We start from the raw sequence: 21807 nt of genomic DNA on the forward strand, positions 1-21807 counted from the left end.
TGGCAGAACTGGGCGCTACGATCCGATTGTCTTGCCAAGCAGTAAGTTCCTGACCCACCTGTTCTCGAACAACCTGTGGAACAGGAGGAGATCTGACGAAGCGTGGTAGTGTATTGTATTTCATTGTGCCATGGGCTACAAGATTATTGGCGTTGCTTCAGGAAACAAATCCCGAAATTCTGATCATAACTTTGCAACATTGTCCCCAGGAACAAGGAAGAAACAGAAAGTATATTGTCCTGAATGCTTAACCCAAAGAAATGAAAAGAGTCCAGGCCAAAAGTAATAGGACTGTAGGACTGACTCGGATGGAAAGCACTTTAAATGTTACTGTCTTTGACAAATTTCATAAAGTTGCAGGAAGGCTACAAGTGATAAATACGTGACTGTCTTGGCCGTTATACGCTGTCAGCCTTTCGCGCTATGTGCCCAACTTTGTTTGGTCGAGAAATTTGTAATGCTATCGCTTAGCAAAGTCACTAAAACTCCAGTGTGAAGTTACGAACTAACTGCTTGTCCAGCAATTATCAGAGACACAAAAAGTTTGTCGTCTTCACGTAGCACTGCAGACGAGTTAGGAGCCTCTCCGCAACGGCTATTACACTGTTTTGCACTATTGACCTGGTAGCACTGTGAAGACACACTATACACTGTTTGTGAGATGTGTGGGAAGGAGTAGCAGAAGGGGTGCCATACGTTCCTGCCGCAGAAAAAAGCAAGTCGCTTCACATTAGTGGCAAGATCGGCGAGTATGTGCCGTATTACAGCGAGGGCACGACTTCACGCATTGTGCCGGCCATGAAACGTGTTGATGCAATTGCTGTGACTGTGTCCGGCTGGGACGCTATTTATAAACCGGCTGCGAGGCCTGTAGGTCGGGCTATCTACAGAAAAAAATGGGCTGCTGACTTTTCGCAGGTATCCTGACAGTCAACAACCTGTTGCATGCAAGGGTCTGAGAATTTAAGAATCTGTTCCCGAATTCGAGAGTGAGGTACATTGTTTGTGATGGCACCTTGAACCTTGGTATCACTGTAATACAGGGTGGCGCAGGAATAGTGTTACCAATTGTTTCTTTCACAATTTACCAACCACATTAGATATCCCGCAGGGATCTCTACAGCAGTACCAGCAGAGCCTGGAAAAACAAATGATTTATGAAATGACGTGTAATTCACGATACTGCCGCTAGGAGACTAGTAAGCAGCAATGGCTGACAATGGAAGACTGACGACACCGCAACGATCGGCAATTGTGTTACTTTTTCATGAAACGAAAAGCCTTGTTGTGACTCAGAGGCGTTTTCGACAACAGTTTAACACGCGATGCGTCCCTTTCAAGCAGACCATCCTCAGGTTGTACGATAAATTTGTAGAGGAAGGAACAGTATTGGAAGCGAAGCAACTTCGGCCTAAGCCTGTTTGTTCGCCGGAGAATACTGAAGCGGTATGAGTTGCTATACAGAGAAGTCCCGGGAAATCGCGTAGAAAGGCAGCAATGCAACTGGGTATATCCAGACGCTCCGTTCAACGTATTCTTAAAAGTGACTTCCATATGTACCCATACAAGATGACCTGTGCACAGAAGCTCACTGAAGAACACAAGCAGCACAGACTACTGTATGCTCAGTGGGCAGAGGATAGAGAAGAAACTCTCAACAACGTTTGGTTTTCAGACGAGGCGCATTTTCATTTAGACGGTGTGGTTAACAAACAAAATGTACGCTTTTGTGCCACTGAAAACACACAAGTGCTTCATGAACGACGACATTATGCTCCGAGGATTATAGCATGGGCAGAAATTCCCAGTCACGGACTTATTGGACCCTTTTCCTTTGAAGAAACTGTGAACAGCGAGCGTTATTTGAAAATGCTTCGCAATAGCTTCATTCCACAGCTTCTTGCTACTTCCTTGCCCTTCAACACGCAGTGGTTCATGCACGATGGAGCAAGGCCACATACTGCAAGCACTATGTTGGAGTTTTTACACGAGTATTACGACCTGCGAATCGTTTCACTCAGGTTTCCAGGTCGCTTCAATGACGGACAAAATTGGGCTCCCAATAGTCCAGACCGCAATCTATGTGACTTTGTTTTTGGGGTGTACCTAAAGGAAAAAAATTTCCCGAAACGTCCACGTGCTTTAATGGAGCCCAGAAGACTTATTCTTGAAGCTTGCAGTGAAATTACGGAAGACATGTGCCGTAGGGTAATCACTAACTTCAGTGTTCGTTTGAAGGAAGCTAGGAAACGAAATAGTGGACATATTGAGCATGTGCTGAGTTAGAACAAATCTCCATGGACGGCTCTTCATTGTAGTACATGTTCGTTTCAGATTGTATTGACAATAAAGTTTATATTCAAAAACAAAATGGTAACAAATTTCGCGCGCCACCCTGTATTTGCCATAGTCACGTTTGAATGTACATTGTCTAGTAAGGCCTTGCATTCCGTCACGCACTGATGGTATGTCTGTCCTTGTTGCTTACGCAACCTAAGAATTTGTAATGGACAGCCACCGCTTGTACCGTGTCTTCATAATACTTTTTAAGCGCCTGCAAAAGGTCTTCAGACGGCACAGGCGGGGAGCACGGCATCAGCCTCACTTTCAGCTTCCGTCTCCTCATTGCCGCTTGTTTCCAGTCCCTCCACCCTTGTTGTTGTTCGCTTATCTACGCTACATGTTGATGGTGAGGAGGTTTTGGAGGAAAGGACATGGTATCACTTATCGATACCACCCTATGGGTGTCATACCAGTGGAATTGCAAGTTTCTTTGAGACGCTGATAGCCTTTATGAGGTATCTGGTGGAACCAGTGCAGCATGCCAGCTGAGCCAGACCTGCACCAGCTCTGTACTTCGAGCACCTGCTGCCGCAACGTAGGAAGACCAGCGACAGCGACTCAGCCCCTCGCGTTTGGAGCCACTTCCAACGTGATGCTATGAGACGCTGCCTGGTCACATCTCTGTCTTCATTGTTCGTGCTTTAGCGTAGAAAGAGCATTGTGGTAGCTGAACTCTACTTCTTGCTGTAAATTTGTGACAAATCTTCAATTTCTTGGAGAATTATAAATAAAGTAAATCTTCTGATTGTTGTGTTAACTTGTCCGCTAATCACTTTTGCTCCTGTCCAGCTCTCCTACACAACAGTTGCTGCTCTACTCTGTAGCCCAGCTCTTCTTACCATTGTGTACGAAACTATACACAGCAGTCTGAGAGATACAGAAGATGTTGATAACATTCGTTATTCAAGAGCTACAGCTAGAGACAGCAGGACATGTTGCATGACCAGGAAAACGAATTTTCACGAAAAGAAAAGCTTATTGCAGGAAGAAAGTAACACTTTTGTTTGTCAGCAGAAACGAATAAAAGCTTGCAAGAAACATGGAGAGAGTTATGGGTGCAAGGAGAAGACATAGATTTTTATAAATGGTGATGATAATGAGTCTTAAAAATATTCGGAGTATTTGAGGACTTTACTGTAACTATACTCGTTGCGAAAAATTTAGTATAGGCGTTTTAACTAAACTGACGCGTTTATGGTACACATGGTCATGTCGCAATCATAAGATAAAGCAACAGAGGATATATGTGATGGTACTGAAAGTGTAATTGGGTATTAAAGGGAAATGAAAATCTAATAACCATGGAAGATTGGAATACGGTTGTAGGGGAAGGTGTGCAAGAAAGAATTACCTGAGAATATGGGCTTAGTAGTTGGAGCGAGAGAGAAGAAAGACTAATTGAGTTTTCTTAAATTTTTCAGTTAATAATAGTGAATACATTGCTCAAGAATAATTAAAATAGGAGAGTGTATACCTAGAAAAGGTCTGCACACACGGGAAGATTATATCATGGTTAGACAGTGATCCCGAAATCAGATAATGGATTGAATATTGCACCAAGGAGCTGATGTAGACTTATATCACAATTTAGGACGATAGAGAATCGTACGAAAGACTCAGTGTGGAAGGAAGTGGGATACTGAAGTACTGAGGAATTATGCGACGCGTTTAAATTTCGCAGAGGATATTAGTACTGCGATATAGAATACCACAGAAGACAATGACGGATGTTGGACAGTCCGACTTAGGTACAAGGCAGGCAGCTCCGAAGAAACCTTGCGTACCAGAAGAAATACTTCAACTGATCAGTGATAGGTGGTGGGACCAAAATGTTCACTGAAAGACAGGAATACAGCGACATAAATCAACTAGAAATGAAACTGATTGGAAGCGCAGGTCAACCAAGGATAAATGGTTGCATAAAAGTGTGAATGAATCGGAAAAGAAATGATCGTCGGAAGGACTGATTCACAATATAGAAAAGTTAGGCAAACATTTTGTGAAATTAAAAGCAAGACTGACAAAATTGAGAAAGCTATGGGAATTCCGTTGTTAAACGCAGATGGAAGAGCAGACTGGCGGAAAGACTAGATTGAAGGTCTGTATGAGTGGAAGCACTTGTCTGATGACTTGTTACAAGAAGAAACTGGAGTTGAAAGAAATAAGGGATCGACTATTACGGTAAGAATTTAACAGAGCTCTGGAAGACTTGGTATAAAATCAAAAAGATTTCTAAAATCTTCCAGGGAAATGGCAACCAAATGACTATTAATGATGGTGTACAGAATCTATGAGAATGGCGACGTACCATGAGACTTTTGCAAGAATTATCCACACAGTTGTGAAGACGGCAAGAACAGATAGGGGTGAAAACTATCGCACATTCAGATTGACATCTCGTGCATCCAAGCAACTGATAAGAATTATGTGCAGAAGAATGGGAAATATAATCGTATATCTGTTAGAAAATGATCAGTTTGGCTTTAGGGAAGGTAAAGGCAGCAGAGATGGAATTCTGACTTTGCGCTTGGTAATACAAGCAAAGCTGAAGAAAACTCAATGCATTGGCATAGGATATCTCGATCTGGAAAAAGCGTTCGACAGTGTGAAATAGTGGACGATGCTCTAAATGCTGAGAAAATTGGGGTAAGCCACAAGGAAAGACGGGTAATGTATAATGTGTACAACAACCAAGGGGGAATAATAAGAATGAGAGACCAAGAACGAAGTTCTGGGATTAAAAAGGGTGTAAGACAGGGATTTAGTCTTTCACCACTACTGTTTGTACATCCACATCTACATCCATACTCCGCAAGCCACCTGACGGTGTGTGGCGGAGAAGCAGGGACGGAAATAAAAGAAAGGTTCAAGAGTGGGATTCAAATTCAGGGTGAAAGGACATCAGTGAAAAGACTCGCCAATGACTTTGCTATCCTGACTGAAAGTGAAGAAGAATTACGGGAGCTGTTGAATGGATGAACAGAATATGAACTGAGTGAAAATCGAAGAGAGACGAAAGTAATGAGAAGTAGCCGCAATGAGAATGGTGGCCTCGAAGTAGACAAATTCAAGAAACTCTGATATATTTTGAAGCAAAATAACCATGGTGGACGAAGGAAGAAGGACATAAAAATCAGAGTAGCACAGAGAAAGAGAGCATTCTTGCGCAAGAGAAGTCTACTGGTATCTAATAAGGTCTTAATTTGAGGAGGAAATTTCTGACATGTACGCTAGGATCACGGTATTGCATGATAGTGAATCACGGGCAGTGTGATAACGGGAACAGAAGAGATCCGAAATCTTTGAGATGTGGGGCTCCAGCAGAGTGTTGAAAATCAGTTGGACTGATAAGGTAAGGGATGAGGAGATTCTCTGTACAATCGGCGTGTAAACATGAGAAGCAGAAGGGACACGGTGACAGGAGATATTTTCAGACATCAGTGAGTAATCTCCTTGGTACTAGAGGGAAACGTAGAGGGTAAAAACTGTAGAGAACGGGTGCTACTGCAATATATCCAACAAATACACTGCTGGCCATTAAAATTGCTACACCACGAAGATGAAGTGCTACAGACGCGAAATTTAACCGACAGGAAGACGATTCTGTGATATGCAAATGATTAGGTTTTCAGAGCATTCACACAAGGTTGGCACCGGTGCCGACACCTACATCGTGCTGACATGAGGAAAGTTTCCAAACGATTTCGCATACACAAACAGCAGTTGACCGGCGATGCCTCGTGTAAGGAGGAGAAATGCGTACCATCACGTTTCCGACTTTGATAAAGGTCGGATTGTAGCCTATCGCGACTGCGGTTTATCGTATCGTAACATTGCTTCCCGCGTTGGTTTAGAGCCAATGACTGTTAGCAAAATATGGAATCGGTGGGTTCAGGAGGGTAAAACGGAACTTAGTGCTGGATCCTAGCGGCCTCGTATCACTAGCAGTCGAGATGACAGGCATCTTATCCGCATGGCTGTAACGGATCGTGCAGCCACGTCTGGAGCTATGAGTGAACAGATGGGGACGTTTGCAAGACAATAACCAAATGCACCAACAGTTCGACGACGTTTGCAGCAGCATGGACTATCAGCTCGGAGACCATGGCTGCGGTTGCCCTTGTCGCTGCTTCACAGATAGGAGCGCCTGCGACGAACCCGGGTGCACGAATGGCAAAATGTCATTTTTTCGGATGAATCCTGGTTCTCTTTACAGCATCATGATGGTCGCATTCGTGTTTCGCGACATCGCAGTGAACGCACATTGGAAGCGTGTACTCTTCGTCGCCATTATGGCGTACCACCCGGCGTGATGGAATGGGGTGCCATTGGTTACACGTCTCGGTCACCTCTTGTTCGTATTGACGGCACTTTGCACAGTGGACGTTACATTTCAGATGTGTTACGACCCGTAGCTCTACCCTTCATTCGATCCCTGCGAAACAATATATTTTTAGCAGGATAATGCACGACCGTATGTTGCAGGTCCTGTACGGGCCTTTCTGGATACAGAAAATGTTCGACTGGTGCCCTGGCCAGAACATTCTCCAGATCTCTCACCAATTGAAAACGTCTGGTCAATGGTAGCCGGGCAACTGGCTCGTCAGAATACGTCAGTCACTACTCCTGATGAACTTTGATATCGTGTTGAAGCTGCATGGGCAGCTGTAATTGTTCACGCCATCCAAGCTCTGTTTCACTGAATGCCCAGGCGTATCAAGGCCGTTATTACGGCCAGAGGTGGTTGTTCTGCGTACTGATTTCTCATGATCTATGCACCGAAATTGCGTGAAAATGTACTCACATGTCAGCTCTAGTATAATATATTTGTCCAATGAATTTATAGTCAGCATTTCTTCTTGGTGTAGCAACTTTAATGGCCAGTAGTGTAATTGAGGAAGTTGGATGCAAGTTGTAAGTGCTATCTTTGAAATGGAGAGATTGTAACAAGAGAACGTGGCGGACCACATCAAACCAGTCAGAAAACTGACGAGCCAAAATAAATAAATAAATAAATAAATAAATAAAATAGGAACTGAATTTTATCAGAACGACGAATTGTCCCAGTGAACACCGTATTCGTCGCATGAGTCGTGGAAAGACAACAGAAGGACGAGGTATTTCATTGTAATCGTTGTCGGAGAACATTAAAAAAAAATGCGATGATGACAAAGTGTTCCGGAAGCGTTTGTAGCAAAGTGGACACTCCGTCACGGTGTGTAGAGAAAATAAGGTTCCATTCAACAAATATCAAACAAGCGGCAGTATAGAGAGAGAGAGAGAAACAGAGACAGATGCCGGGAGCACAATTCAGCGCATTCCATTACAGCGGTCGCCGGTGCAGAACGCGCGACATCTGCATACATATAGTGGCGCGGCATGGCGGAGTCTCCATCGCAGGCACGAGGGCCGCCTGCGCGCTGCGAGCGAGGCACGGCATAAAGGAAACAGCGTCGTACAAGCCCTGAGACTCTCCTGCAGGCAAACACAGTCTGCTCTCGTACATAAAGAGAACTGTTGTCGTCGCGAGGCTGCAAGGCCGCACACGGATTCTGTGCGGTGTTCTTTCAGCGAAGGCAAAGCTTACGGGGACGGTGTACAGGCTGAGTCAGCTGCCCCTACCGATGTCGTTTTATGCAACCCGCAATGTAGCTCCCTGAGTTCAAAGACCGCTTCCGACATTTTCATACTCTTCCGTACGTTACGAACAAATGTTCGTCCTACAAATAAATGGAAAGGACATTTTAGAAGAAATATTGTATTTGTTAAATCGTGTACTTGGATACGTTTTCGATAGAGTAAGCAGTTTTCGAGTTAAACAGAAGAAAACCTGCGAAAGTGACCTTCAAACACACTCCCACTTCCAAACAAAGTCCCACGATTTCTGGTATGTTGTGCACAACATCTGCATCTACATCTACATTCATACTACGCAAACCATCTGACGGTGTGTGGTGGAGGGTACCTTGAGTACCTCTATCGGTTTTCCCTTCTATTCGAGTCACGTATTGTTCGTGGAAAGAAAGATTGTCTGTTTGCCTCTGTGTGGGATGTAATCTCTCTGATTTTTTCCTCGTGGTCTCTTCGCGAGATATACGTAGGAGGGAGCAATATACTGCTTGACTCCTCGCTGAAGGTATGTTCTCGAAACTTCAACAGAAGCTCTTACCCACCTACTGAACATCTCTCCTGCAGAGTCTTCTACTGGAGTTCATCTATCATCTCCGTAACGCATTCGCGATTACTAAATGGTTCTGTAACGAAGCGCGCTGCTCTCCGTTGGAACTTGTCTGTCTCCTCTATCAACCCTATTTGGTACGGATCTCACACCGCTGAGCACTATTCAAGCAGGGGGCGAACAAGTGTAGTGTAACGTGCTTCCTTTGTTTTCGGATTGCATTTCCTTAGGAATCTTCCAATGAATCTCAGTCTGGCATTTGCTATACCGACGATTAATTTTATATGGCCATTCCATTTTAAATCTCTCCTAATCCCAACCCTCAAATGTCCAATGCTAAATTTGTGATCCCTTGATGGCTCAGAACATGTCCTACCAACCGATCCCTTCTTCTAGTCAAGTTGTGCCACAAGCTCCTCTTCTCCCCAATTCTATTCAATACTTCCTCATTAGTTTTGTGATTTATCCATCTGATCTTCAGCATTCTTCTGTAGCACCACATTTCGAAAGCTTCTATTCTATTCTAGTGAAGTTGTGCCACAAGCTCCTCTTCTCCCCAATTCTATTCAATACCTCCTCATTAGTTATGTGATTTATCCATCTGATCTTCAGCATTCTTCTGTAGCACCACATTTCGAGAGGTTCTATTCTATTCTTGTCTAAGCTATTTATCGTCCATGTTTCACTTCCATACATGGCTACACTACATACAAATACTTTCAGTAACGACTTCCTGACATTTAAATCTGTACTCGACATTAATAAATTCTTCTTCTTCAGAAACGCTTTCCTTGTCATTGCCAGTCTACATTTTATATCCTCTCTACTTCGACCATCATCAGTTATTTTGCTCCCCAAATAGCAAAACTCCTTTACTACTTTAAGTTTCTCATTTTCTAATCTAATTCCCTTAGCATCACCCGACTTAATTCGACTACATTCCATTATCCTCGTTTTGCTTTTGTTGATGTTCACCTTATACCCTCCTTTCAAAACACTGTCCATTCCGTTCAACTGCTCTTCCAAGTCCTTTGCTGTCTCTGACAGAATTACAATATCATCGGCAAACCTCAAAGTTTTTATGCTTACACCGAACTCTTCTTTTGTTTCCTTTATTGCTTGCTCAATATTCAATATACAGATTGAATAACATCGGGGATAGGCTACAACCCTCTCTCTCTCCCTTCCCACCACTGGTTCCCTTTCATACCCCTTGACTCGTCCGACTGCCATCTGGTTTCTGTACAAACTGTAAATAACCTTTCACTCCCTGTATTTTACCCCTGCCACCTTCAGAATTTGAAAGAGTATTCCAATCAACATTGTCAAAAGCTTTCTCTGAGTCTACAAATGCTAGGAAGGTAGGTTTGCCATTCCTTAATCTTTCTTCTAAGATAAGTCATAAGGTCTGTATTGCCTCTCGTGTTCCAACATTTCCACGGAATCCAAACTGATCTTCCCCGCGGAGGGCTTCTACCAGTTTTTCCATTCGTCTATAAAGAATTCGTGTAAGTATTTTCCAGCTGTGACTTATTAAAGTGATAGTTCGGTATCTGTCAATACCTGCTTTCTTTGGGATTGGGATTATTATATTCTTCTTGAAGTCTGAGGGTATTTCGCCTGTCTCATACATCTTGCTCACCAGATGGTAGAGTTTTGTCAGGACTGGCTCTCCCAAGGCTGTCAGTAGTTCTAAGGAAATGTTGTCTACTCCGGGGGCCTTTCAGCGCTTTGTGAAACTCTTCACGCAGTATCATATCTCCCATTTCATCTTCATCTACATCCTCTTCCATTTCCATAATATTGTCCTCAAGTACATCGCCCTTGTATAGACCCTCTATATACTCCTTCCACGTTTCCGCTTTACCTTCTTTACTTTGAACTGGGTTTCCATCAAAGCCATTAATATTCATGCAAGCGGTTCTCCTTTCTCCAAAGGTCTCTTTAATTTTCTTGTAGGCAGTATCTATCTTACCCCTAGAGAGATAAGCCTCTACATCGTTACATTTGTTCTCTAGCCATCCCTGCTTAGCCATTTTGCACTTCCTGTCGATATCATTTTTGAGACGTTTGTATTCCTTTTCGCCTGTTTCATTTACTGCATTTTTATGTTTTCTCCTTTCATCCATCAAATTCAATATTTCTTATGTTACCCTAAGGGTTTCTACTAGCCTCGTCTTTTTACCTATTTGATCCTCTGCTGCCTTCACTGTATCATCCCTCAAATCTACCCATTCTTCTTCTACTGTATTTCTTACCCCCATTCCTGTCAAATGGGGTATGCTCTCCCTGAAACTCTGTACAACACCTGGTTTTTTCAGTTTATCTATGTCCCATCTCCTTAATTTCCCACCTTTTTGCAGTTTCTTCAGTTTTAATCTACAGTTCACAACCAATAGTTCGTGGTTGGAGTCCACATCTGCCCCGGGAAATGTCTTACAATTTAAAACCTGGTTCGTAAATATCTGTTTTACCATTATATAATCTATCTGATACCATCCAGTATCTCCAGGGTTCTTCCATGTATACAACCTTCGTTCATGGTTCTTAAACCAAGTGTTAGCTATGATTAAGTTATGCTCTGCGCAAAATTCTAGCAGACGGCTTCCTCTTTCACTTCTTAGCCCCAATCCATATTCACCTACTACGTTTCCTTCTCTCTCTTTTCCTACTCTTGAATTCCAGTCACCCATGACTATTAAATCTCCCTTCACTACCTGAATAATTTCTTTTATCTTATCATACATTTCATCAATTTCTTCGTCATCTGCAGAGCTAGTTGGCATATAAACTTGTACTACTGTAGTAGGCGTGAGATTCGTGTCTATCTTGGCCACAATAATGCGTTCACTATGGTGTTTGTAGTAGCTTACCCGCACTCCTATTTTTTTATTCATTATTCAACCTACTCCTGCATTACAACTATTTGATTTTATATTTATAACCCTGTATTCACCTGACCAAAAGTCTAGTTCCTCCTGCCACCGAACTTCACTAATTCGCACTATATCTAACTTTAACCTATTCATTTCTCTTTTTAAATTTTCTAATCTACCTGACGGATTAAGGGATCTGACATTCCACGCTCCGATCCGTAGAACGCCAGTTTTCTTTCTCCTGATAACAACGTCCTCCTGAGTAGTCCCCGCCCAGAGATCCGAATGGGGGACTATTTTACCTCCGGAATATTTTACCCAACAGGGCGCAATCATCAGTTAATCATACAGTAAAGCTGCATGCCCTCGGGAAAAATTACGGCTGTAGTTTCCCCTTGCTTTCAGCACTTCGCAGTACCAGAACAGCTAGGCCGTTTTGGTTAATGTTACAAGGCCAGATCAGTCAATCATCCAGACTGTTGCCCCTGCAACTACTGAAAAGGCTGCTGTCGCTCTTCAGGAACCACACGTTTGTCTGGCCTCTCAACAGATACCCCTCCGTTGTGGTTGCACCTACGGTACGGCTATCTGTATCGTTGAGGCACTCAAGCCTCCCCACCAACGGCAAGGTCCATGGTTCATGGTTCATGGTTCATGGTCCATGGAATCATACATAGGCATAAATCTGAGGAAGGAATTTCTAAGAATGTACGCCTGGAGCACAGCACGGATAGCGGAAAAACTGGAGCGAAGGAGAATCGAAGTGTTTGAGACGTGGTGCTACAGAAGAATGTTGAAAACTAATTGCGCTGATAAGATACGGAATGAGGTGGTTCTTGGCAGTATCGACGAGGAAAGGAACGTATGGGAAACACTGACAGGAAGGACAGGATGATAGAACGTGTGTGAAGACATCAGGGAATACCTTTAATGATAGTAGAAGGAGATGCAGAGCGTAAAACGTATAGGGGAAGAACGATGTTTGAATATATCCAACAAATAACTGTAGACACATGATGCAAATACTACCCGTAGAAAAAAAAAAATTTGCGCTGCTGAGGGAATCGCGGCGGGCCGCGTCACACCTGTCAGAAGACTGATGATATATATATATATATATATATATATATATACATATATATATATGTGTGTGTGTGTGTATGTGTGTGTGTGTGTGTGTGTGTGTGTGTGTGTGTGTGTACAGTATATGTCGTTCATAGTTTAACAAATTTTACCTGGCTGCTGTTTGGAAAAGTGGCCTTTCGTGCGTGGTACATAACTAGCTGTGATGTGCCTTCCGAGTCCCGAAGAAGAAATACTGGTTGTTCTTCTTTTTCGTCTTCCTTGCCTCATCTCGCTCGACTATTTGATCAGCATTTTTATACAGATGTAGAGGTAGATATTGCTCAAATAGGTATGGGCTCAAACACGCAGCAGAAACCCACTAATCTCACGTATGTAATTGACAGAGTGTTTCATGTCCTTTAGATACCCTTACACCATTTCCAATGTTTTCGAATGGAGTGAAGACCATTATTGGTTTCCATTTACCTGTTTCTGGCTGTTAGTGATTACAGATTAAGATATATATGTGAACGAAAGATGAATAACACTGGGACAGGACACCACAAGAGAGAGAGTGTGTACTTCACTAATCCCTTTAAGGCGTAGGGAACACTCCATTAGTGCTGACTCCCCACTTAAAACTACTGTTTCAAATTTTATAATCTCACGCCTTACAACCAGTCTACGATGGAAACCGATTTTTCTGCGAACACATTAAAGTTATAAACTGCGGGCGCCTAACAAATAATTCAATTGGCAGAATTCAAAATGTGTGCTGCGTTCTTCATAAAGCTATTGAAGCAAGATTTGTGTCTAATTGGCGTTTGTGTTGAACACTGCTGCATTAGATTAAGTCTGACTGATCTGTTTGAAGCGACATGAAGACTTTGGCCAAGAGTGCTGATGAATTTCACAGATGCCACATAACTTCCAGCAAGATGCGGCCAATAGGAGTTGTGTGGAATGCCGCCAGTTCCAGTCGGAAAGTGAACGGCAGACCACTGCAGTGGTTGCTCGATTACTATGGCAGACGCCTGTTAGGCGAAAGCTGGTTGTCAACCGCGAAGATATAACCGACGCCCACTTCGCCACGTTAGAATATGCTGCACACGCGAGTAAAGGTCCGTCCGCCACTCATCCAAGATTGTGTGCAAGACGGGAAGGACAGGAAGGTAGTCGTTCAACTGTGAGCCCCACATTTCATAGTCACATACTTCATGTAGTTGTCTGACGAACCGCAGCTACACTATCTGATCAAGAGCTTTCGGATACTCCCGTGCAACGCGAAACAGACCACTAAATGTAATGGTGGAGAATCAGTAACAGCACAATCGATAGGCCAGAAAATCACCCTGTTTGCCTATGTGACTGGATGACAAGCGAGTAATGATTCTATCAGGTGCATTTCAGCCCTGCTAAAGCTGTCCCAGTCGACTGATGGTGATGTGATTATGAGGTGGAAACGGGAAGGAACGACAACAGAAAAACCAAGAGCAGGCAGATATCATGGGCTGACTCACGCACAGGATCGTCGTCCATCACGGAGAGCGATTATAAAATGTGACATGAAATCAGCGGAAAATATCACTAGTGGATTTCAAAGTGCTGCCAGTAGTCCAGCTAGCACAATGACATTTCTTAGATGGCTGAGATGTACGGGCTACAGTGGTCGAACTATTCATCAGACACACAGTTCTGTAGCTAATATTAAACAACGCTCTAGGTGGAGTAAAGAGCGATGCCAGTGGGCACTGGATGGCTGGAAACGAGTTATTTGGAGTGATGATTTAAGCTACTGGGTTTGCATTTGGATAGTGCTTGGAGAACGTGGACTGATATCTTGTGAAGTACGAAGTAAAGTACGAAGAAGTTGGTGTTATGGGATGGCGATCTTTTTATGGTTGGTGTGTGACACCCTCATGACGCATAATGATGTGAACATATTTAACCGTATTGTTGCTGCGTACAGGAGAGGAACAATCCACAGAAGATGACTGTATCAGCATGACAATGCACCGTGTTATAATCCAGCATCTGCAAACAGTGGTCTGTGGAGAATAATATTCCTGAAATGAAGTGAGCCCACCGGCCGTTGTGGCTGAGCGGTTCTAGGCACTTCAGTCTGGAACCGCACGACCGCTACGGTCGCAGTTTCGAATCCTGCCTTGGGCACCGATGCGTGTGCTGTCTTTAGGTTAGTTACGTTTAAGTAGTTCTAAGTTCTAGTGGACTGACGACCTCAGATATTAAGTCCCATAGTGCTCAGAGCCACTTGGAGTGAGCCCAGCGTAAATAACATCTTTGGAATGTAGCAGGACGTGGACTTTGATCCAGACCACACCCCCAATATCACTACATTCTCCGGTTTCGGCTCTTGAGGAAGAATGGGCCGCTCTTCCTTCATAAACTTTCAGACACTTCACTGAAAGCATCCAGAGAAGATTTCGTCATGAAAGCGAAGGATGGAACACCCCATATTAACTTCCACTAATATGTGTCAGGATACGTTTCACCAAAGGAGATGCATGTGTTACATATAGCTAATTTACGATTTTTCTTCTTTGTTTCTGCTTAGGGGCCTTCCAGAGAGCACATTCAAACTCAATTCACAATCTGTCATTATTCCTTTCTTTCCTTTCAGTATTCCTTCATTGTTTCACTATGTTGCTTTTTCAGTTCTCCAGACAAGTTGAGCCTGTTATCATTTCCTTCCTTCCCTCGAAACATTCCATTTTTTAATACATCCCCTGGCGTCTTCCCATATTTCTGCTTCTTCTCTGAACTTTTATCTTTCCTCATTTTTCATGATCTCTTTTAGATTCATATAATCTCTTTTATTAGTTACAGAAATATTACTGTCTGCAAAATCTTTAATCATTAGAATAAATGACTTGGGCGTCCAGACGACACAACTGTAACCAACCTCATCATAATTTTAATTTAGACCCACAAATTTGGTTGCTTTAACACAGCCTAATTTATTGTAGCTATCTTTATTTTATAACTTATCCTAAATCATTTAATGCAAACTAATTTGACGTATTTCCATAGCATAATGAGAGCAAAGCAAATCAGTAATAAACTCAATCACTTAATGAGAATGTCGTGGTTACTGATTTGGGTGTTTCTTATTAGTTTGTGATGGTTCAAATGGCTCTAAGCACTATGGGACTTAACGTCTGAAGTCATCAGTCCCCTAGACTTAGAACTACTTAAACCTAACTAACCTAAGGACATCACTCACACCCTTGCCCGAGGCGGGATTCGAACCTGCGACCGTAACAGTAGCGCGGTTCCGGACTTAAGCGCCTAGAGCCGCTCGGTCACAGCGGCCGGCCTATTAGTCTGGCACCAATAGAATATTGATAGGTGGACATTTACTCAGATACGTTAATGCATTCTGTTGCTAGAAGATGTCTAGGTGTTGTGGTATTGTTGAGAAAGTAATGCTGCATATGCGGTATGCATATGTTTATGCTTATCTAAGAACTAAGTGTTACTTGCTTGCTTGCGGTGTCAACTCAAGAGGTCTAGAGCATCTCATTATCAGCAATGACTATAGCTGGTCATTACTAACCGAAGTTTTGAGCGACCTCCCAGTAGACGATTCAGTATACCATGTCAGGAACAACATAGGAATATACGTGGAAGGGTCCATGTATCAGACAGGTCATTTAGGATTCATTTTCGAACCATTTTCCCAATCGAATTATTTGCTCAGAACTTTCGTAGTTTTGAACCACATTCATGCCATGATATGTATTGTATTATTTCGGGATAGTTTGTTGGCCAATACCCATCGCAAAATTTTCAGACTCCATGTTCTTAAATAAATATGCACCGCCTTGCATCTAGCGCGAATCTCAGGAACTTGGTGTTGACTAAAAGCTGTCTTCCGCTGCAAAGGACTTATTTCAGATTTTTGAAACTTACTGTAATGACCAGTATGGTTCCTCACGCCTATTTTCAGCAGCTCACTGTAAATATACTAACAGAAGGGCCGGGGGTACAATTGTAACGCTTTAGCCTTCCTGTTATTTTATATGTGCGTACCGTTACGCGCAGCTCTGTCTTTGGATTATCTGGAACCGCAGTGTAAGGTGTAGTACATCCTGATTGTTTCTTAAGGTGACTGAAATAAGAGCGTGGAGTACGTACTGTCTTTTTCGTGTTGCAGAAAAAGAAGAAGAAGAAGAAGAAGAAGAAGAAGAGAAAGAGAGAGAAGAGGGAGATTGAAGGCTAGAGAAACACTATAGCAACTTGTTTCGTTATGTACCAATGACAGTACTGCCGTTAATGTCCACCTACGATGAACCAATCACCATATGCACAGTCACGTCTTGAGACATTGCGGAGAAGTGACAAATTTAATCGAGGTCACGTGCACTTCGTTCAGTGATCAGAAACTATATGCTGTCGTGTCATGTCTCCTTGCCGTCCTAGGCACAGTCAGTTGATGAAAAGTTATTCTACCACCGTACTACCAGGATTAGAGACCCCCCCCCCTCCCTTTTGCTCCAGCTCCACCCATGGCATGCACTAGCAAAATCGGTTACTAAAATAGGTCCTCCTTTTTGGTAATAAATACATATAATCGAGTAGTCATTTAATTGGACACATTATCGGTAGGTGCCACTCCTACAAAGAGAACAGTGAGAACAAAGACATCTTATTCTCATACTGTAAATATAATGCAATTTTTTCAGTTTATAATACTATAGGCATAGCTCGGCAACTCTAAGGATAGGCTTCTTGTTAATTTTATGGTATAAACATCAAATGTTTATGCCACTAAACATGAAAGGAATTTACAGTGTCCGAAATGGAACACATGTAAATTGTATGAGTCGAGAAGTGAATAACAACTAAAGAAAGGAAGTATTGACGCAGATCACGCAACAGCTGTGTATGAGTGTACACATGTGACTGAGAACTTCTAAATTACAGTCTCTTAACTAAAACAACAACAACAAAATCGTAAAGAAGAAGATGCTGAGTCTTACTTCCTGACCATAAATCGACGTAAGTCTTTGTTTATGTACAACTACTTGCCAGTTTAGGTCCCTTGCTTCTAAATTTAGCCCACAATACTCGTGAGCTCTACTTGTTAGAACTTACTCTCTCGTTAGTGGAAAGTATGTATTAGAAAGACACTGTTAAACGAAATTCACAGAGTAAATATAATATATTTACCATCAGTACTTGAAAAACTGACTGATGATATATAAGGACAGACTATGGCGTGCAGTACTGTACCAGTTATAAACGGTGTTTAAAATATTACAATAAATAAACTTTAACGGAGCTACTATTTGATCTGAGAAAAGAATTGAGTTTTAGTAATATTTAAAACTTTGGCTGCAGTGTTCATTCTTTATTTTAACAACTAATGGTGCAATGAGGGCTTACGAAGCAGCATGTTGCGTGCCAAGTTCAAATACTGGGGTCCGCTTCCTGTTGCACACAGTTTGGAAGATACAAAAATCTTAACACGAAGTTCCAACTTCATATTTATTGATGCGCATTTGCCGTTCTTTCGTATATCACGCTAGACATAAAGATAAACGTCTAGGACACCAAGGAATAAATAAGGCTTTATGTCCCTTTTTTAGTTTCATCTTTCTTCTAGTTACATCTAATTGCTTAGAGCCCATCTGAATGCAACATCTGGAACACATTTGTCACCGCAACAAATGTCATGTGTCTCCGTGGTCTCTTAATTTCCCACCTGTTAGAGCCAATAATACCGGCGAGAGGAATTCGATCGAAAAGGCGTTCTGAGTGAACCTAATTTACATTCATAAATTTTTCGTTATTCAGTTGTTGTGGGAATCGAAAATAACTACTCTTTCTTTCAATAATTACTAGTTGCACTAACGGATTTCTTCGGAGAACCAGGTGGGGGAAGTGTCACTGTTAATCAACACTTTTTGTTGCAGACTGTGTAAAGAATAAGTAGAGCATTACTTTTAGTACGATCTAAAACCACAGTTTCAAATCTTGAAGAGTGTATAATTAGACACATGGGAATCGTAACCCTGTCTGGTTATTTGTTATACAAACCGTCATAGCCGATATATGGTGCCAATTGCAGGGATAAGTCACAGAAATCGTATAAATAAACAGACAGAATGTTTCACACCAGCACGAGATATCGATGATGTTTACGAAATTGCTAAGGAGCATAATAAAAAAAACTGGAAAAATACGAATGTCCAGTCAGACTGGCGCAAGAACACTACATCAGAATTATTATTACCATTACTCAGGGCATTAAAGTATATGTATCAGACAAGAAATTCAAAATATGATCTCCTCTGCCGACAAGAATTCTGGCTTCAGTAGACGAAAAACTAACTACTGAGACAGATTATGAAGTTTGTTTATTCTCTGCCGTTGTTGACAGCAACAGCTCAGTTCAATAAGAGAGACTTTCACGTAGTGTTCCCTTAATGTTCAAATACGATGTAAACAGAAAATACAGTGTTACGTTTGTCAGTGTGTGTTACTTTATGCTCTGTGCCGACTGAGTAATGCAAGGTAAATAATGCCGCGTGGAGTACACTCGTGCACAAAATACAGTCCCGCGATACTGTTCTATTTATTGTCTGCCTCTGCAGTGTGTCATCACTGCATCTCGAACGGTTCATTCTCTGTCTGAAAATGCAAGAAAATGTGTCTCGCTGCAGGTATTCCCGTTTCGGAAGTCCATCTCTGAACTCCACACAACTCCACTATGATGTACAGCATTCGGCTGAAATGTGAGTGAAAAAAAAGATACTTAACAGTAACGATGCAGCGATGCTAATGAACGGTTATTGCAGAAACGTTTGAAGTTTGTCGTCGTGAATAAAGGAATCATTTAGGCCTAAGCCCTTTGAAAATGAGTAGCATGGGAGAGGAACGAAAAACAACACCTCACCTGTCCTAGAGTAATATACCTCTAAATCAATTAGAAGAATATTGTAATCGCTCACTGAATTGAGTCAATCAAAAGAATAAATCGGCGTCATGAGGGAATCGGTGTACGCAAAGGGTAACAGCATTCAAATAAATGTACAAGTCGTGAAGTAGTCTACCAAGCGTGGAGATCTGAGAGGAAAGAATCATAACACGTCCGTTTTCTAAGCTATTCTACAGTAGTGAATGCTGGGAGTTATATGAGTGAGCAAAACACACAACAGTTATTTGGCACCAGGTCAGGACACGCAGCAACAAGTACTGTTAGACGCAGTTGTAACTAACAGAATTTTAAGGGAACAGTGACAAACGATTCTGCGAGTTTTTAATGCTTTCCGTATCGATTAGCAATAGTACAAAGATAAGGCGGTGGTGAAATTTTAAATTTTCGACTCTATGCGTAACCTCAGAAACAAAAAAGCCACATCCTCGTTGGAGGAAACAAAAAGGTTTCCTGGAACCCTGACAAGCTGAAATTAATAGAGTCTACGGATATTTGAAACCTGCCCCACATAAAAACGAACGCATTGTGATGCAGTGGGTGACCTCAGTCGGTGTAGTAAAGTTGTAAGTGTTATTTGTAAAGGAGAACGTCTTTCATGTGGCAGAAATGATTATTATCACAACATTAACAGCGTTAGGTGTTTACTTGTCTTGAAAGTGACAGGTTAAAACTGTGGTCCGGCACACTGATTCGAACCTGGACTTCTCTTTACAAGGGCTATAATCTTTTACTACCCAAGGTCTCCATACATACACGTCATTTTCCAACGCCAATCTGCGACCTTCCAGTAACTTTTTAATACTTTACCCCCTGAAATTGTTTAAAGAGGCAAGTGTCCAAGTTTGAGGCGCACTCTGGTTTTAAGCTACGAGGAACTTTGTACAAAGTATTTTCTTCGCTCGAGTGTTCAAGAGTCCTTCTGAAATTTACTAGTATCTTATTTTCGCACGGTTCTGATAACGTGCATTACTTAACTTAGGAAGGCAGACGAAGCAAGGGGAACACAGGCGGTAACCTGGTTAAGAAATACAGATTTCTTTTATTCAAACATCAGATCTTAAAAATGATTAAAACTGTAAAATTATGTTTTCTGCATAGCAGAGAAGGAAAGGTTAAGAGTGTAAAGAAGTGAACCATTTTCGTGTACAATAATGAAATGGTAAACAGACGAGGTATGCAAAGGTGTGAGTCGAACTCCCCCAAAAGGAAAGGAGGCGGTTTGATGACATACGCAGAAGCATGAATAACAGCTACTGTAGATGTAGAAAATGAACTCTGAAAATTGTTCTCAGGCGCAAGTACTGGAACACACGTTATCTATTATTTGGGAAGATGTGAGGGGAATAAAAAATTACCATGAAGAAATGAAAGAAATGTAAGATAGTGTCAGATAGGTGCGGAGGATATTGAATAAAAAGTATGAAATGCGGGTAGAAGTTCTTGTTCTCTTCTGTCACTATTCTAAATAAACCGGTTTAAGAAGAGCAAGGCGCGTGAGGCATGAGGATAGCAGTGCAGAACATACAGAGAGCAAAACACTTTGCGGGCTCCCGCCCCTACCTGCGACTGCGAGGGCGCCGAACAACGCGAGCTGTAGCAGCAGCAGCGGCGGCAGCAGCGCCGGACGGCGGAGACTCGCCGCGTGCGGCATGGCTTCGCGCCGACGACTGGCGGTGCCGCCGTCCCGACGCCACGCTGGGCGACGCCGCCGCCGACGCCGGCACGCATGCTCCCTCCCCCTCCACCGGCACCGGCACGAGAGTCCGCTCGCCACGCGCCACTCCCCATCGGATGCACGGAGCACCCTGCCCCACAACCCCTTCAAACAACACTGGCGCCTACTCATCAATAAATACGTGAACGACGATTCTACAATTTTTCAATATTGTACGTGCATTGGGATAACAAAAGTCACGGTATAGCGGTATGCACATAGTATAGCGTACGCAAGGCAGAAAAGGGCGTAGCTTCCATTTGCACTCAGGTGATTCATGGGAAAAGGTTTCCGACCTGATTTATGGCCGCACGACGGGAATTAACTTATCTCGAACAAAGGGGCGCTATTAGCTCGCCAGTCTCCAAGCCAAGGCACGCTCCTGACTTCGTCTCCTCAAGCTCCTTCCCAGACGTACGTGGGGTCTGGACCCCTCCACCATACTCCACACCTATAAATCCCTCATCCGCCCTATCCTTTGTTACGCCCATCTGGCCTGGATCTCCGCCCCCCCCCCCCCTCCTACCTTTTACAAATCCCTTCAGATCCTTGAACGCCATGCTCTCCGCCTCACCTTTCGCATTCGTCTCCCCTGCCCCACGCAGATCCTGTACGACCTTCTTCCGTTCCCCCACCTCCTTCTTTTCCTTGAAAGGATACGGGTCCT

General features: G+C 42.8%; 1 protein-coding gene across 2 annotated transcripts in view; it reads right to left on the reverse strand.

The window, feature by feature from the left end:
* LOC126267390 (uncharacterized) overlaps positions 1–21115 on the reverse strand; it is a 401079-nt gene extending 379964 nt beyond the window's left edge. Inside the window, exon 1 of one of the 2 annotated variants that reach the window (XM_049972581.1) lies at positions 20987–21115. In XM_049972581.1, the coding sequence (XP_049828538.1) occupies positions 20987–21077 (91 nt within the window). In that variant the 5' untranslated portion in view covers positions 21078–21115. The remainder of the gene's footprint in view (positions 1–20986) is intronic. The other variant, XM_049972580.1, reaches the window with a different exon arrangement.
* Between the last annotated feature and the right edge of the window lie 692 nt (positions 21116–21807).

Source organism: Schistocerca gregaria, chromosome 4 (assembly GCF_023897955.1).
Source record: "Schistocerca gregaria isolate iqSchGreg1 chromosome 4, iqSchGreg1.2, whole genome shotgun sequence".
Lineage (NCBI taxonomy): Eukaryota > Metazoa > Arthropoda > Insecta > Orthoptera > Acrididae > Schistocerca > Schistocerca gregaria.